The sequence below is a fragment of the Apostichopus japonicus genome, chromosome 4 (assembly GCF_037975245.1).
Source record: "Apostichopus japonicus isolate 1M-3 chromosome 4, ASM3797524v1, whole genome shotgun sequence".
NCBI classification, from domain to species: Eukaryota; Metazoa; Echinodermata; class Holothuroidea; order Aspidochirotida; family Stichopodidae; genus Apostichopus; species Apostichopus japonicus.
Genome location: NC_092564.1, coordinates 18,484,949 through 18,504,277, shown reverse-complemented (window position 1 = coordinate 18,504,277; position 19,329 = coordinate 18,484,949). Strand labels below are relative to the sequence as shown.

The following is a 19,329-nucleotide window of genomic DNA, read 5'->3' as shown; positions in this document are numbered from 1 at the left end:
TAACCAAATAGTTAGTACTTTGCCCTTCGGTTCCCCCAGTTGTGAAAGTGAGGAACGTAGTCCTAGTAGACAAAATTGGTACTACTGACTAAAACTTCCTGCAAAAACTGCAATAGTAGGTCAGATTTCGCAGGAGAGGGAGGGGGTCGGGCAGGGGAGGGGAAGATTTAGGGAGCAGGGAAGATTTAGGGATGGTGATCCTACTTGAAGAAGGGTTCAACTTTACACTAACTTCTTATTCAATTTGCAATTTCTAAATGCATTTACAAACTCAAAACAAAGCAAGAAATCTGAGAGGAAAACCATTAGTTTTTATTCCAGTTTTTGTACTTTTTTTTCAATTTTCTCTGAAAAGGCTATATACAAGATATGAACAATAGTGCAAACTACAATGGAAGTTGGTTTTTATTTCCTATGATACACTGTATACAATCTCAAATGCTCTGAACTACATCATCAGTTAACATGTCCTTAAACCCTTTTTTATACAGAGGGCCTAAATATTACCAAAAGTTAAAATTCTCTTCACAAACAACTGTACACAACCATCTGTTACTTAATTCATGACATGAGAGTTTAAATTTACATATTCAAGAAGGTTCTCCCTCAATGATAGACAACAATGCTACTTCAAAACAGTGTGAAAAGCAACTGTTCTCCTTGACCTTAAAGAGAACATTTAATAATGGAATACAGCAAAAACAAAGATTACCCAATTACTTTGTGAAATATGTGAAATTGTCTAACTTTTCTAGTATATGCTCCACCAATCCTTAGAACAGGACAAACTTTTCTGCTTCTTTACAATGGCCCCGACCTCATCATATCTGGACAGCAAAGTAAAGCACAACTTTCTGAGTGAATCGTCTAGTAATAACAATCAACTAATCAAGTCAATACAAGATGCGCCTCATATTGCTTAATACTTGTCTGATGTTACCTAAGAAATGTAATAAAATATTGAAAACGAAATACTTTTTTTCATTATTATTTTTCATTTTTATGGAAACTTGGCAAAAGAAATCAGGGCAAAACAAAAACCCTTCATAAATCATAATGACGAATTCTACGTACCATAAAGAAAAAATTATGAAAAAAAAAAAAACGGAGTTATTCCCAGGTTTTAAACCAGTCACAACAATATAAACAAAAGTCTAACTAAACATATTCAGTTTACATAAGTCAAACATATTTACATTTGTTTACAATGTAACAGTTGCTTACATGGTGACTTTTCTCAATGTTTCATCAATGTGAGCATATTAGATTTGAAGGTGTGGTTTAGACTTGTTGCTTTGACCACCTTTTCTCAACCAAGTACAATTTTCTACCGATGGAATAATCTTCTTGTTACCTCCTATTTCTATCTCTTAAATCATCCCAAGAACCTTACCTAACCATACTGCTATGTTACTCACTGAATAAAATATTCATAATACTTGTTCAGTTTCTGTGCAGGCAGTCTTGGCGAGTTTTGTTGCTAGCACTCGCCTGCATCCTCTTCATCAGAGTAAATTAGAACAAGGAATACAGATGCACGCATGACACCATGGTTACATAACAGCCATTCCTTCTAGCCTCTCTGCTTTCTTCAGTTCTATGATCTAACAACAATGAATTCATGGCAAGGGCTTCCCACACTACATCGACTTAAGGAAAAGCTGATTAAACACAGAGACGGCTACACAAGAAATCACAATATTTGACTGGTCTATTCCACTTTACATGATCCATACCTAAATTATGCAGTAATGAGTGTCACTTCAGGTGCTAGTTATTTCTGTGAATGATGAAATCATGTTTGAAATCAATAAATCTACTAAAGAAAACCAATTGGATCAACTGACAGAGGGCGAGGGGGGTTTAAACTTAAATTGAAAGTTATGGATGCATAACAGTGATGGTATCATGATGGGCTAGAAACCCCCTCTTTCTTGACGGCCAGATGCAACACCAGGGGATCATCATCGGTAGGGGACTCTGCTTTGGGTTGTTTTCTTTTTGCGACTACCGTCCATTCTGGGTCATTTGGGTCATCCACCTCCTTGTCACTACCAGAGCTATCATCTTCCGATTCAAAGGGTGGGACACCCAGGGAAATGCTGGGGGGCCGAGTCCTGTAATTGAACAGTGGCTTGTGAGGCTCCTGCTGAGTACTGATACTGATTTCCGACACTTCCTCATCTGTCAGAGGGAAGGCACGTCTGGACCATCCGTGAACCGGGTCCGAGACCCCCTCGTCGAACGAAGACTGAGAGTCGCTTCCAAATGATATCCTCCTCTTGTCTGATGAAGTACTCCTGAGTTGTCTTGGGATCGATGAATCTGCTGCTGCTGGAGTAGTGGAAGGAGGAGGAGGAGGAGCAGCATTTGGAGTAGCGGTGTGGTTAGGAGTAGCCAAGGGTGAAGGACTCATTGGCGAATCAAAGTTCGAATGAAGAGAGTGTTCTGAGATACTCCCATTCGGTGACAGGGGGTCCGGGGTGCTATTAGAACTGTTATTTCTAGTCCTCCTTGAACGTCTGCCAGCACCAGAGGCTGCGTTGCCCTGATTCGCCAATATGGCCAAGAATTTCTTCTTCTCTGTGATCTCATACTGCAGGTGACGAATAGTGTAGTCGCCGTCGGCTGTGCTCTCGTCCTGGAATGAGGATAAAGAAAAATGCTTACTATCAGGTAAAAGAAAAAGACAAACAAAAGATTCATTCAAACAATCATTTCCATCATGTTGAATTGATCAAAACTAGTTCATTGTATTGTTGCCATTGAAATAAGGATGAGCTGCTACTAACCCACACAGCTTGTAATAGAGCTATTCAACTGATCAAATATAACACAACACTAGTGAGCTTGCAAAACTACATAGACATTTTCTAATTTTGTTCCCCCTTTTCTTTGGTGGTGGGGGGGGTGACAATGGACAGACTTAACTGGCTAACTCACATCCAAATTAACACAATGATGACAGACAATTGAAAGGAGTTCCACACCATCCACTAACAGTTCATTTTATTGCTGGTTCCTAAATTGATTGCACCATTGCATGTACAGACTTTCTGTGTGCCATACACATATCATCTAAGTTCTACTGTGTTTAGATATGTATGTCCATGAGCATGTAACAGAGAATGTCCAGCAGCAGCAGCCGCAGATAGCTGGTTGGGACGAAAGTGAAAGTCTTTTCGTCAACGATTGAACACATTGTCTCTGAAATTATAATTGATATTGTTTTCAGTATGATGTTTGCACAAACAGAATATTTTGTAGAAAGTCCACAGATGTGCAGAAAGATTGTTTGATCTGTTTATGAGCTTGTCATTAAGACAAACACCACATCGCTTCACTGTTGAAATATTTCAACCTGACCACAGTCAAAAACTTGCCGGAGGAAGAAGAAACAAAGTTAATAAAGGAGAAATAATTAAGCCAGTCTGTTAAAATCATTCAACCAACACTAGATATTAGACTTGAAACCATGTATTTGCTTTAAGTGATTGATTGCACTTTGATATGTTAGCAAAGTCAATATGGTCAATCGAGATTTTTTTTTTGAAGTCCAGACGAACCTCTCTTAAATTTACCAGAACTGGTTGTAGTCTCTGACCATCTGGCTGTTTATTTTGGCTACTTCTGTTCAAACAATGGCACTGAAGAGAGACAAACTAGCAACTAATTGAGCAGTGCTTGATATGATAGCAAAATTTCTGCTTCTTCCATTTTCTATAGTAAACTTAAATTTCTTCTGAGCAACAGAGCCACTGGGTAGTAGTAATGAATCCTTGTAAATCCTACCTCTTCGACAACATCCTCTGGCTGGGGAAGATTGATTGGTTCCTCCGGATGATGACTGAGGTCAGTCATCACACCATTGATAACCATCCTCCATCCCGGAGTGTCAATCTCTTTGTAGTGAAGTTTCTCCACTCTAGTCGATGCCAACATCGAGTACGGAATGACGATATTGTCTATGTCGTATGCATCGCCCCCTGCGACTGCCTTCTTCTTGTTCATGCTCTGCAGTGTAGAAGATGGGAGGGAGCAACCGAGCTGGGCAGTCGGAGTGGATGGTTTGCTGTCGGGGGGAGTCGAAGCTGCAGATTGAGGGCGGACACCAATGTTGGGCAAGGATATGCTCCTCTCTCTGCTCTTTCTCTCTGTAAGGAGATAAAAGGACGATAACGTGAATTGATGGAAAATGTCAAAACTATGCGGGTGTGCAAAGAGCAATGGAATCTCCATGACATTGTTGCAATCAAGACTGCAACCTCAATACAACTATGCAGGCCCTTTCTTTCCTACAGACACCATGCTTGACTCTTTAACTTCAGGTGCGCATGATGTGAAAACTTGGGAAGAAACTTTCTTTTGCCTTGGCATTTTACATTCCCAAATTGCTATCAAACTTAATAAACTCATTACATAAATTATGCAGCCATTCTGAATTATTTTTAGCAGATGCTACCTGCTCTATTTAAAACTTTTGCCTGTCAGAAAAACTAACAACTTGCATTGATCTGAATGATTTTTATCCAAAAGCATCATCAGAATCACCAGTGGAATGTAAAGGTAAATTTCTCTACAATGTAATTACTGACGATGTCACGCAGAGAACTAAAAGACAGCTGGTTCGAGCCAAGGAATTGTCAAATGGAATTAAATGAGACAAAATCAGACATCAACCTTAGCAATTCAGTGCCACTTTCTATACCATTACACTTGGGGGTTTCATAATTAACTGTCAGCATAGTTTGAAGTTATTCATAAATTAAGGGAGCAGTTACCTGCCGAGTAACAAAAAGGCCCCAAACTGGGAAATCTAAGTTGACTTAAAGGATATTCTCACAATATCCATGTACGTCTTACACATGAGACATTCAGTTCTTGCACCACATATTGGGCAAGGGGGGGGGGGGGGGGGGGAGTAGCTTCAACAGCTGCAAGTAGTCTTTGTGTGTTTCAAGGAGTTGGCAAAGTGTAAATCTGAGAAAGGCATTGATTACCAAACACAAGATCTTCAAACCCTCTAAAATAGCTTCTAACAATTTAATTTGCTATATAGACAAATGCAATACCTGGGAAGAATTTAATGTTCATATTTTGTGTAGCAGTGTTGAGTTCTCTGAACTTTGTCTCTTGTAAAATACTATGTTGTTTATGCATAAAATCCCCCAGAAAACCAAAACATTTAGTGGTCCCGATGCCTAAACAATGGTAAGCCATACATGTTAACATTTACTGTATGAACTTGTGCACGACAAAATGATGAGGATTATCTACTGACTAATACGACAACATATAAAGGAAAGGTACCAGGAATCAGTTATCATATTGACAAAGTCTGCTAAGTGACATATAATAACCAGACAGCCAGTTGGCTCTGTGATTCCTTGCCGTACAACTTGCTCAAAATTCCACATAACTATCTGACTAATGTAGAGCATGTGAGTTATATTTGTTCAAGAATTAAGTGACAACCAGAAAAGATGAGAGATCTCCAGCTTTCATTGAGTTTACAAGCAAATGTCACATACATATACACAAATGCACCATGACAGAGTTAAGGACAGATACATGCATGAATATAAATAAGGTAAAATGTTATGATTTCATAAGCAACGACCTATATACTAACGTTGTATCACGAAAGTATATGTATAAAGCTAATTAAACACACTATTTCAGAAAATGTGCTTTTTTCTACCAACATTACCATACCAGTATAAACCAAATTTTACATTAGGCCCCACCCACTCATTAATATACATGAGATGACAACCAAGTATATTTATTATGGAGCAGCTAAGAACCAAGTATCACATTGATTCAACTTGTGCTTTTTGAGATATCCTGTTTACATGCTGTCTTTGACAATTTCCTATTACGCCCCACCCACCCACTCATGAATGTTAATGTTTACAATTGTTGTTGGAAAGAACACGTTCTTACTGTTTAGTTACATCACCATACCAAGAATGAACCAAGTAGGGCATATAGTTGAAGAGGTATTGACTTTTTAAAGAATTAATATTCATGAGATGGGAACCACAAACAATACGGCACCATAGGGCATCTACCTATCAAGTATGACATTGATTCAATTTGTGGTTGTTGAGATAACGTGTTTACAAGCTAGCTGTCACATACAAACGCGCCAGCACGATTGCAAAGGTTACCGAGCCTTTTGCATTGTAACTAAAAACTGTTTTACATCTTTGGACTTTGTGACCATTTTGCAATGTGATACTGGATAATTAATTTACTGAATACCATCAAAATGGCTCAATGCAATCCAACTGCACATAATGCTGGTACATAGGCAGCACCAATTTAAATGGTTTAAGAACAGGACTGACTTCCTTATAAGCGACTTTGCAGCAATATTCACATTCCCAATTTCCCAAGCAGTAACTGATAACTATATGTCAAACAACATACCTATATATGCTTGAGTTCTCTTCTTCTTGATATCTGTCCTACAAATTCTCAGTTCTTCCTCTGAGGTAGTTGTGGCTTCACTCTTAGGCGTCGACGGCAGAGAGCAAGAGTCAGACTTACTCCTGGAGAAAAACCTGAGATCTTCATCTAATGGAATGGATAATAAATAAACACAGTTGGAACATGAATTATTTGTCTGATCCAAACCAGGATAATCTACTGTATCAGCTATAGCAGTTAACAAATGCATGCAAGATTGAGTTTCTTCACTATTACATATACCTCATTAAAGCAAGATTTAGGTGCTTGATTCCCAATTGACTATGATATGAAAGCTTTTCTGGGTATTTAGTCTTAACATCTATTGCAACAACAATTTTTTTTACCTTTGGAGAAAGCAGTACAGAATAAAACCAATGGTTTGGATGTTTGGCACCCATTAAAACAGGATTTCAAGAAACCTACTGTATTGACACATGACCTAAGTTTCTTCAATTCTTCACTTACTTTTCAAGATTCCTGTCACTGGCATACTTAGTCTGATACTATCATTTGTATATACTTCTTTATGCAATACTTGAGAAACTGCTGAAAATCCTTGATCTCTAAACTAAGGTTTCATGGATGTCATTCATCACATTTGCTAATCAAGATTTAGCAGTGCATGCTACCAACAATACATGTCACTACCAATTAGTCACGCACAGACAAATCTGTTTCAATAGCAACAAATCTAACAATAAACTCCAATGTACACAAGACAGAAGGCAGTAAATGTCCATGCACTTTATTCCATATCTTGACAATAACTGGAAAGGCCAAGGTTTAAACTAGCATGGGAGTGAATTGTCTCATGATTTTGAATTCTACCCACCTTCAGATGTGAGAGGTTTCAAACCAGTCTCAAAGAATAAAATACAGTAATTGTGAGGAATAAGACTAAGGTTTAACCACACATTAATGCCATTTTTGCAGTTTTCAATCATTTCAATCATAATTCACTACTTTATCGTATCTAATACCTTTGATCTTGCGATCGTTTTTCAGTTGGATGCACTTTTCTTTCTTGTCGTAGATATGGCCATCCAGCGATCTGCTCAACATTGCAAACTTTCCTTTATGCCTGAGTTTGTGCAACCTCTTGATGTTCCGTTTCTTCCCTTTCAGTTGGGCAGCGACAGGTTTGACTCGTCTGTAAGAGAAATGGGGTGTAACATCAGTAGGATGTTCTAGCTAAGTGATGTTCATAATCCATGAGCAGAAAGAACAGGCAAATAAAGTCATGCCAATAATATTAATGCAACATAATACCCTAGGGCGTGGAACACCACCCCTGCTGTTGCTATCATAACTTCTGTAAAGGAGCCATACAGAGATTACAACTAAGAATTTACGGTCAATACTGAACATTAGTTCTCTGCTACTTCTTAGGGAGTGCCGTGACACAAGTCACCTTCGCAGCTACAGAACTTCCTGAAATGTTTGAAAAGAAGTAACCAAACTTCTTACAACATGGAAACTATATTCCTTTATTACCAAGTTTAAATAAGATTACTTTTGCTTCACACTCAAACACCAAATTGTTCATCAACAACTTCTCATTGTTTGTTATTGTTAAAAATTTGATTGTGCATGCAGCCAAATAGCAGAAGGGTACTAGTTTCGATTCGTGAAGAAATTTAAGTCACTTTTTTTTTGCAGGAGACAACTTAAAATATTTCTGTTGATTCCTAGTTCCTATTTTCCTTGGTTTCCTTTGTCTCTATCCTACTTTGTAATGCGGTTTGAAAGGCTGTATTAAGCGCTATATAAATATGATTCATTATTAATTTATTACTGGCAGTAATGAGGAAAACACTGGAAATGATCAAACATATACAATATTGTTCCGACATTTCATTCGATCTTATTCTACGATCTACATCATTGGGGGCAAGTTTTGAGAATATCCCAAGTTTGATATTTAACAATGTTCATTTCTTCTCTTTGCTTAGATTTGCAACCTTCACAATGGTTATATGTTATGTGTAGAATACCAAACCAAGAGAGGACTTCTCAACCAAGTTCCAGTGTAGAATCACATGGTCCATATATTTGTTTTAGAAGTCTAGAGAGAGAAAGAATAACCTCTGCACTTACTTCTTAGATGTCTTCACCCTTCTCTCATTTTCGCCTTTACTCAAAAGAGATTCAAAGTGAACTGGCAGAGGAATGTCTAAAAAGGAAAAGATTTAAAGATGGTTGTTACCTAAATATTAAATATATAGGGTTGTGAAACTGCAAGACTCCTAAGAAAATACCAGCCAGTCCAAGACCAAACTAGAGTAGAAGAATAATTTAACTGTTCCAAAATTAGTACATAGTATATTCAGTGGCCTACTTTATCAGCATTTGTTGACACAACCAATGAACCAAACTCTGGAGACAAGGAAACTATGGAGGTCATTGAACTATTGGACTTGGATTTTCTCATTACTTTATATAAACAATCCAAACTAGTCACATAGCACAATTCCATCTACTCCATGCACACACAATGCAATTAATTTGTGAATTTGCTTTTGTGATGAGTCATGACCAGAAATCCACAATAATTATGAACAACTTAGGTGCAGGTTCATCCTCTGTGCAAGGGAAGCATTTTGTGTTTTGTCATGGAATGGTCCAAAATGATCCCATCAACTTTAAGCTGAATTGCTTGAGCAGCTTAAATGTGTTTAGGACCTTCTCTTTCTTCATATACTTCAATGCTTTCAACAAAAATGTAACAAACCCCAAGAAAGATTTTGTAAGTTTCACCACATTTTGGGGAAAATCACAGATGTCAAGAGTTGGTTCAAGGCTCTTCTGGGTGACCAAACACTCATAAGTTAATTTTGGAAACATAAAACAAGAAATCTGATAAATGCATTACTGTGCAATCTAATGAAAACCAAACAAAATTGAGCAACCAACCTTCTGGAAGGCAGTATATGGGATGATAATTCTTACTTAACTGAAATTGAGCAACAGAGGAATAGGGAAACCTTGCTTCTGAATTATCCTTTGTTTACAATAAAGTGAAATAAAATGGGTTCCCCCCCTCTATACATGCCAACAAGAAGGTTACAATAATTATCTTGACTCACCATATGGAAAGGATAAAACAGGATGGTACCCAGAGTCGAGATGAGCAACCTTTGCTTGGGTTGGCATTGCATCTGGGTTGAGTGGCTTTAAGTTGTTGAACCTTCCACCACACATCACACACATACTAGGAGGGCAGCACCCACAACGTACTGATGACAGCCTTTTAGCTTTGGGATTATAATGATAGAGGTCTCTTGGTCTTACAAGTCGCCGTTTACGATAGAATCTAACCGGCCTAGTTCTTGCACAATATTGCTCCTCGGGTGAAAGGGCTACCGAATCACTAAATCCTAACACATGACCAGAGGATCTGTGGTTGTGCGTAAACATTACTGTTGCTGTGTTGCCTGACGACCTTCCATAGACACATCCATTCAGCTGCAGGGGTGACGACTTGTCACCATCCGTGTGTGGTGGAGGGGATAAACAGTTTGATAGAGACTGATGCAGTCTGGCACTTTGATGGTCAACATTTGATAAAACAGATGAAAGAGGAACAGGAGAGACAGTTTTAGTTTTTTCCAACCTGGCAATTTTGGAAGCATTAGGTGAATGTCTCTTCCCTGACCTAGAAAGGGACTGAAGCCTAAGAATTTCCTCAGAGGTGGGGTGTGTACCAAGTGTCACTGTTCCCTTAGCAGCTTTAATCTGTTTGTAAATGTCACTGTGTTGTCGAATACGATACTCCAAATCTGAAACTTGAGCCTGCAACCATGTCCATCGCCTTGCTACCCCAGCACGGTGCACCGCCCATTTCCAGATTGCTCGTCTGTTCCTGTCAGTGTAGAAAAGGAGGCAACAATTAAACAAGAAAACGTTTAGTGGTTTGATGCCTTAACATATTATAGTGTGGTAAGCCATACCTGTATGTTAATACAAATGAACTTGTGCACACCAAAATGAAGAGGATTATCTATTGACTTTTGCAACAACATATAAAGGAAGGTATCAGTTATCATGTTGACAAAGCATCGACCATTTCATTCACAGGTACAGTAATTCTACAGTATATAATTGTTATACCAGTTCCTATTAATGCAAATCACTTTCAGGTGTGTTACTTACCATGTATGACATTGATTCAACTGTGTTTGTTGAGATATCACGTCTACAAGCTTTTTGTTGCTATCTACCATTCAGCCCCACCAACTCATGAATATTAATGAGGTCAAGTTGTTTTTGCAAAAAGCATTTATTTACTATGTAGTTATGTCACCATAAGTACAGTAAGAACTACATCAGATATACTGATGAAGAGATACTGACTTTTCAAGAATTTTATAAGCCCGGCCCCACTCATTAATATTCACGAGATGGAAACCACAAACAATAGGGCACTTCTACGCATCATGGGGCATCTACCTACCCAGTACATTGATTCAATTTGTTGGTCTTGAGATATCGTGTTTCCAAACTTTTCACTGTGATAACAATCTAGCCATGCCCATGCATGAATAATAATGAGAATGAATTTCTTGATTATATGACCATGTACCAATCAACTGACATCACCATACCACGTTTTCACTAAATCGGACATACGGTTGAAGAGATATTGCCGTTTTTGTTAGGCCTCCCCCGCACTAATCAATATGCATGAATGGGAACCACCAACAATAGAGCACATCTACACATCATGGGGCATCTTCCTACAGTAGTAAGCATGACATTGACTCCGCTTGCGCTTCTTGAGATACCTTGAGATACCATCATATACACACGCACACAGGCCAACACGATTACTGAGCCTTCGGCATCGTAACCAAAAACTGCTACATGAAAGTACTGCCTTTATATGCCTAATTTAAGTGAAGTTTGGTAATCAAAGGGTTAAAATCAGTACTGATTTCACATGGCAATCTTCTGGCAACTACATGGTTGTGACCTTTATTACAAGTTCAGCCTCCACTTCAGCATATCTTTTGATTTTTTCAAATTGGATCCAATAAAAAACAAGAAACCAAAGGCAGCTTCATGTAGGGCAGAATCCATCCCTACAGTAGGTCCATTTAAATGTACAGTGGCTGCTTATACACTAAGAACTCTAATCCTCATTCAATTGCATTGCTGTTATAACCCCAGAATACATGTACTGTAGTAATATTATGACTTCTGGCATTCCTAATTTCAAACCAAATGGCATCTTCATTGTTCACAATATTCTATATCTTGTACTGTGTGCTTACTGTGCTACATGGCTTGCTGGTTCTTTGGCCTTTAACTACAGTACCATAAGCACTGCACTGCGTGCCTTCATTTTAACAGGTACTGTATGCTTCTAACCTTCTATCTCGCCATTTGTAGGGAATAGTTAATTCTCATTCAATGAACAATATGTTTGAACCAACTGTACATAATGTTCCTATTTGTTTCTCTACACACACTGTTTTGTTTCTAGAACTAGGAAGTGTCCTACATTACTTCAAGCATTATCCTAACAGGGTAAAAAACAATAACAATAAAACACTCAAGCAACATGCCAGACAGAGGTTACCTCTGGTGCGAACAATTCTTTCACTACTGTCAACTCAAATTGAAACATGCCACAGGTCTGTCAATCATATGTAGCAAAAGTGGTCAAACTCTAACATCTGATACACCAGTCAAGAGCCATATTACTCCATACAGTACATCACTCCTACAGCTTGCACCATCTGTGTAGACTACTCCATGAGTGTGTGCTATGTATATGTTAGACTACAGTACTTCTTTACTGTACAAGATTACTACAGCAGATTCAAAGCTAGCTAACGAAGCCCATCACAGGTGGCATACTCCTATTAAAGTCTATATCAATCCGACCGAGTTGTTCACCTTCAGGAACAGTGCCAAAAAGAAGTATGAGAACAGCTTTTTGATATGCTATGAATCAGGATTTGGTTTTCTATGGCTTACATGTTGATGAACATAAATGGAAGTACATGTGGTACAAACATTGGGTCAACTGAGGCAATTTTAGACCCCTCTTGGCCTCCCAGGAGCAGCTACAAGTATTGTTTACTACAGGGTAAAGAGGTTTGTTTACAAGTGACACAAACTTCAGGCTCTCATATCAAACTATCTGCAGTCAAGATACAGAAAATTGATGGTGCCATGTATGGCTAACTTGTCAGCTATCCAGTGATGATGGTTAGCATTTAGCTAGTGAGAACTATCTAGGCATAAGAGACCACATTACTTGTGATTTAGTGTGTAAGTCAATGAGGCTGTTACTGGGCATATGCTACTTACTGTACCTTCATCGGACAAAAGTTAGGACAAAGCAACAAATATGAAAGAGTGGACAATATCAGAGAGAATTTTTGGCTCAGCATTCGCTATTATGTGGAAAAATTATTGAAAGCAAAATATAGTCGAATAGTTTTAGATTTACAATGGAGATTGTGCGTTAAGGCAAGCTCTCTTGACAAGCGTGTTGTAAGTTCAGCAGGCTGTGTAGGGCATAGGTCAATCCAAGGTTAACTATATATAGCCTTCTGTGCTTATACTGAATTACTGCATGTAATGTTATGTATGAAGTACAGTACTCATGCCCATTTAAAGGCCTGATGAATCTTCATTTTTATCTATTATTATGTAGCTTTGGAGGCTGCTCTAAGTAAATCATGTGATCCACATAAACACATTACTACCAGTAATAATAAGAAATAGTATAGTAGTCTTGTGTTCAGTATAGAAACAATATTACGTATAAAGCAATATTTTCATTTTACTTCCCCTTACACTAAATCCCCATACATGTAGAAACATAGTTTTACTATAAAACATACTTCAATTTCTTATGTATATTTTAATTTAACGGGTCGCCCTTTGATAGCTACAGTATAATACCAGATGATGATTTCACTACTTTGATGGAGCAGACCTCTAACAAGAGGTCAGAGTATTGGTCAGTTTGTAAAAGCTCATTGTGAAATTGAAATTGATTTTATGATGCTTTCCAACCTTTTTGACTAGGACAAAGTTTTCAAACTCACCTTTGACCAACATAAAAAAACAATGGGATTTGAATTCTCTCAGTTGGATCCACTGACCAAGTATGAAGTTAATTCAATATTTTAATTTTGAGTTACCATGATTACATGTCTGTCTCAAGTTACATTTGACCTTCACAAAAAACAAAAAGAGATTTTGTTTCGTTTTTTCAATTCATCATTCATTTTCTCACACTTTAAATTCAAATAACATGACAACAGGGATAGCCCAAGTAATGGTTAACGTATGTAAGGCTTCCAATCGTTGTTAATTTGAACGTGAACTTTCAAATAGAGGTCAACTTACAAGGGCAATCGGTGATAGCCCCTTGATGGGCCCTCATTTGGTGCAACCTTGAATTCTGCTTCTTCATCACTTTCATCGGAGCTGCTGTCTGTGGCTTCAGAGTCCATCGAGGTTTGAATATGTTCAACGTTTGATCCAAGCCTTCGCTGGATGCCATCAATTTTACGAAAGACCTCTTTACCATCCCCTCGTTGCAGGATCCTCTGTAAAACTGAGGCGTGAGGGGTCGGTTTTGTGGTCCGACAATTACCTTGGGCATGCTTTTCACAGGGCAAGAAAACTGTTTGTCCACTAACTTGTAATTGTTTTTGCCTACACTCTGTGCAGCCGACTGGAGGTTCTGCGACTTTGTCATTTTGCACATGTGTCACGAACCATCCAATCTCATCCTTAGTAAATGAGCTTAGCTGAGTTAACTGCAACTGACGTAACCTCTCAATCAAATGTCTATTCCGTTCTTCAAGTGTTTGCTGTTTTGATGTCAGATCTGCTAATGACTCTTGACTAAAATCTTGTAATTCCCATTTAGTTTCATCAAAGGACGATGCCGTTGGTGGATTACTACTTTCAGATATTTCGGTTAATAGATCGTCAGCAATGTTCAAAACTTTGTCATCTGGGAATAGCTCTTTCTCAAAGCTTTTTCTCTCCAGCAATAATTCTGAATCCAGGGACAACAAAGATCCTGAATCTAGAACCATATCTGAATCAAGGTCAGTAGTTCCTGACTTTTCATCAATGCTTAAACCTTTACTGTCATCTATCATAAAAATGTTTGATTCATTGCAACCTTCTCTCTCATTAACAAGTTTTGAGGCATCTTCAAGGTTCTCGTTACTACGAAGACTGTCAATATGTGCCGAAAAAGAAACATTTGTACTGATCTCAGTGCCATTCACCTTATCAGAAGAACTCAACTCAGTACCATTCATTGTAGACCGCGTTCTTGCGGAATCCTCCAAAGTCCTGTGGTTACCATTGAGACCTTTGATTAGTTCTATTACACTACTGGTATCTTTGCCTTTCATGAGCTGGGTCAGATTTTCGAGATGGTAGAAGCCGTTTGAGTGACCGTTCAACCCGTGCTTGCCGTTACTGCCAAAGTCAATCCCAGGTAAATTTGCAGAGATAATTTTTTCATATGAAGTAACACCATCCAGCAAGGCTGATTGGTCAGTCACAGTATCTGACAGCAATTTGGACCCCGAGAGAAGATGTTGCTCAGGTAAATCTGGGCTTGAGGCAGAAAACAAGCCTTCAAAACCAGGATTGGCCGGTGACGCCGGGAGCTTGAAGTTGGCTGATTGAGCAGCAGTGTCAGTCAAAGCGGGTGCCATGGCAGCCATGCACAACCTGATTAAAAATTGGTACAATACGTGATTTCAGTGCCATCAATGTAAACAAAACAGTGACTACATTTCACACATCAAGTTCAATATATATGACATTGTCAACTATGATGAGAGGCTGTTCTTTACCGTTACTTTCAATTGAAAAGAAAGAAAGAAAGAAAAAAGAAATAGTCAACTTAAGTCGCTCCTGGAGTGGCACACAGGTTATATGAATCTCAAAAGTGTCCCATGATAGTTGATACTGCAGGGATTCTGTATCCAACTGTGTATGTTATGTTTGCATAATCACCCTGAGCCATTTATTCTAAGGCACAGGGTGAATACTTTCATTGAGTCAAGTTACAGTACTCATGGTATATCCACAGCCCTCATCTTCCTAAGTTGATAACATCAGGCCAGGTAAACAGTCTTCAAGACTTGACAAAAAGTTGCAAAGTAATGGCCAGTGAGTAGTAACTGCTTCAGACTCTCACCTACAGACAGTGACATTTACACTTGCAGTAAAGGCTTCAGTATCTCCTCAAGTGAATTATTGGGTAGTGTTTACAATGTAACTTCCAGGTTATAACCATTAAGTGGTAACAGGTAGAAATAGCATGTTATGTAACACTAAGTCATAAATTCATAATAAAATTTGCTCAGCTGATTTACCCAAATGGTTCTGTTGTCTAACAGTGAGTTGTCTAATTAGTACTTCTTATGTCCAGTTCTTTAATTATGAAATCCACTTGGTTGCATAATCGACAAGACGGGTTATGATATGATGTATTTCGTTGCCTTTCCTCGGCCTAATGCAATTCACGGACTACAGAGTAGTGGACACATTGTAACAACGTAGGCCTAACGTTACAACAAGCATGCCAAAATCAAAACATTCAGTCATGTCTACCATTTAAGCATAAACGATACGTTAGCACGTGACGACACTGCCGACAACATAAGAAAGCTCGTATTCAAGAGTAGGAAAATATCGTTCCCAATGAAAAACAACCGCTACTATAGGTGACAAATATAAAATAATGGACCATGCGTCCACTCAAAATACTCGCTATTCGTGTGACCAGGAATTTGTAAAAAAAATCTATCAGAATATCGTTCTTTTCACGTTACGGGAAGCAGACCCACATGCGGTTCACAAAAACAGAAAAAAAATGTAACCACGTGACCTTCACTCCACGTTAACGTCGACCGCTCCCTTCATTCGTATATTTCCACAAATTCAAGCTAGAAAAGATTTCAATCCCACGTAAATAAAAAACACACATTGATGGGATTGATATGCGTTACTTATGTGCGTCAAAACGGTATAAATCCACTATTAATCCTTCAAAATAGTCAGGCGATGCTATCGTTGTGGAAGGTGTAGCCGGATAAAATGGCGCTCTGTAAAAAAACATGGTGGAAAAGATGAACACAACAAACTACCGATGCAAAGCTATTAGCATATCGAGAAGCTCAATTATAGGACACCCTCCCGGAGAAATACATTGATTGGTTTATTTTAGCTGTTCATTCTAGTTTATTTACTCCCAGTATTGTAACGCAGAATTGCGCTTATGCAAGAGTAAAGTCTTATATTTTCATCAAATTGTTCGATATTTTGCAATGAAAAATACGATGGTTTACTGGATACTGTGATTGATATTATTTATAAATTGTTTGAGCCATTTTTAATGTGACAATTGGATGTAAAGATGTATTCAATGCCTATTTACACATGTGGAGTAGGTATTTTCAATCGAAAATGGAAAAACTTCGCGCCACAAGAGAAGTTTTGACTGAAGCAACACTGCAGTTGTAACACATCTGGCCTGCGTAGTAGTCACCTAGCTTCGAGAATGTTGATACAACCACTGAGAGATTACGAAGCTTATACACCGATATCAATGTGGCTAGGTAATACAACTCTGTTGAAAAGTTGTACGTTTCAGGAAATCAACAAATATTTCATATTTTATTCTTACAACGTATCATTCAGCTTGTTTCGTCCTAGTTCACTGAAGATGATAAGTTCAACTTGTCCCGAATCCTAGCAATGACCTTCATTTGTATGTGTATCGTTGCAAAGAGCTGTGTTCCAACTCCCTGATTACTGTCTCATTGTTCTACCAGGGAGTTGTTACGAGCTAATTGTAAATTTACAGAGACGTGCTACACAACACACAACATACGATAGTAAAATAATCCCAACTAACGGAGCATGAAATCAGCAACCATTAAAATTGAAATCAAGAATCCTTTAATTGATTGTATGGAATGAAATGTTTGATGTCAAAGGTCATTTGAGAATGCGAGTTCACAAGGCTTGCCGCACTGATTCTGTGAAAGAGTTTATAAGCCTCGATAGTGAAATGACGGATTATGAACAATGGGTGTAACGTTGTAGAAGGGGAGTGGGAGGTACAAAGTGTAAAAACTTGCTTTGAAGGGGGGAAAAAAACCATAGAAAACTAATACCAACAGGCTAAAATCAGTCAAACTTTCAACAGGCCTAAATTGAGTATTTTACACACACTTGTATCGGTACCGCAGACAATTAACTACCTGCAACTGCGGCGTACCTACGCACAACAGGGACGACGGAGTCACGGGAAACGGGGGGGGGGGGCTGGCATTTTATCCACACGGTGTGCTGGTCTTCCATATTTGACCTATGTTGCACAAACACTAAGTGACGACTTCGGCGACCCCCTTCACCCTGCATGGCTCCCTTCTCCCTCAGGCGCGGATCCACATATCATAGAAACCGTATAGGCCTACCGTACGTGATAGTTATTTAGACCTAGTTATTTAGACCTAATTATATAGACCTGATAATTTATAGTCAAGGTATAACTCAGAATGCCTACACCATGTGACGTTTGAAACCAATTTGAACACCACACCCCTATACATAGTCCGGAGGAGAATTTATTTTCGACAGATAAAAGAGGAACATATTTTAAGCATCCTGTGCATGGTGAACTCTGCAAGCAAATCCGACATACTCGACCTCGTTATCGAGATTTTCAGAAAATTGAATTTATCACAGATTGTTCCATAAGTGAACTACTTGAAGCAAACAGGTGTGATGTCATAAAAGTACACTGACAAAATTATTTCTGCTATTTTTTTTATTAAATTTACATCCAAATTGCTACTTCAAAATATACGTATATACATCTCGATATGTACATATACTTATACAGTAATTGGTATGCATGTTGCTATATACATTCACATCACATTTAGAAAGAAAAGAAAAAGTTGGAAGTAGGCCTATATAAGCATATCTAATCCAAGATCAAAACAATTAAGTGAAAGAAAGAAGAAGCAAAACTTTTTACTGCCAGTGTGCAGCTATATGACATCACACCAGCTTGCTTCAAGTTCACATTGGGTCATACAAAACGTGTCAACTTCAAATGCTAATATCTTGAAATCGCTACTACGTTCAGTAAGGACATTTTCACCAACCTTGTGCATATAGAATATCTTCCGTGTATTACATCAGTCAAAATGTCCCTCTGCGACAATGCGAGATATTTAAAGTTAAAACTGAAACAGCTTGAATATTGAGAGTTATTAATATTAGTCCAATTTCTTTGGACCATGATATACCGAGACTAAATTTCTGCCTCCGGCTTCGTGGCATGTAGTTCAACCGGTCGAGCGTGATGAAACTTTCACCAATGCACAAAGGTAAAATGGCAGATCAGGTTTTTATATACAGGCCCTCACATAAAATGTTTTAGTCTTCATATTTTAACGGTATCGTTCAATAACTTCAATATATTTACTTGTAAATTGCTAAATCTCTGGAATGATGTGATAAATCAGCTCCTCGGTGTATAGGTCTAAACGTTCATGTTAATCCGTTTTTTTCAGTTACACATGTTCATGTTTTAGACGTTTCAATCTGGAGAGGTGAGGGGAGGTGAGGGGGGGGGAGGGGCAAAGACGTGAGTGAAATACGGAACTTTTGTTTAAAGTGGGTGCACCCAAAAGCTATTATACCTCAAAACTCTCTGTCAAAGTGGAAACTCTGCATTGTACATACCACAAATTTCAGTATACCTGCTTTTCAACAAAAGGTGCAGTGACGTGTGTAACCCCCCCCCCCACCCCCCCCCCCCCACACACACATCTCACA

The 19,329-nt window shown here is 38.4% G+C and overlaps 1 protein-coding gene across 2 annotated transcripts; it reads right to left on the bottom strand.

Annotated features, from left to right (window-relative positions):
• Window positions 1–1,762: 1,762 nt before the first annotated feature.
• On the bottom strand, window positions 1,763–16,596 carry LOC139966697 (KAT8 regulatory NSL complex subunit 1-like). Of its 2 annotated transcripts, none has more exons than XM_071969981.1 (8): window positions 15,849–16,596; window positions 13,846–15,198; window positions 9,564–10,339; window positions 8,575–8,650; window positions 7,458–7,627; window positions 6,436–6,582; window positions 3,793–4,154; window positions 1,763–2,641 (listed from the first exon to the last, which is right to left on the bottom strand). In XM_071969981.1, the coding sequence occupies exons 2-8, from the start codon at window positions 15,189–15,191 to the stop codon at window positions 1,907–1,909; spliced, it is 3,612 nt and encodes a 1,203-aa protein (XP_071826082.1). In that variant the 5' UTR covers window positions 15,192–15,198; window positions 15,849–16,596; the 3' UTR covers window positions 1,763–1,906. The 2 variants fall into 2 exon arrangements, with proteins under 2 accessions (XP_071826082.1, XP_071826083.1); XM_071969982.1 differs by having other exon boundaries at window positions 16,364–16,596.
• Window positions 16,597–19,329: the final 2,733 nt, after the last annotated feature.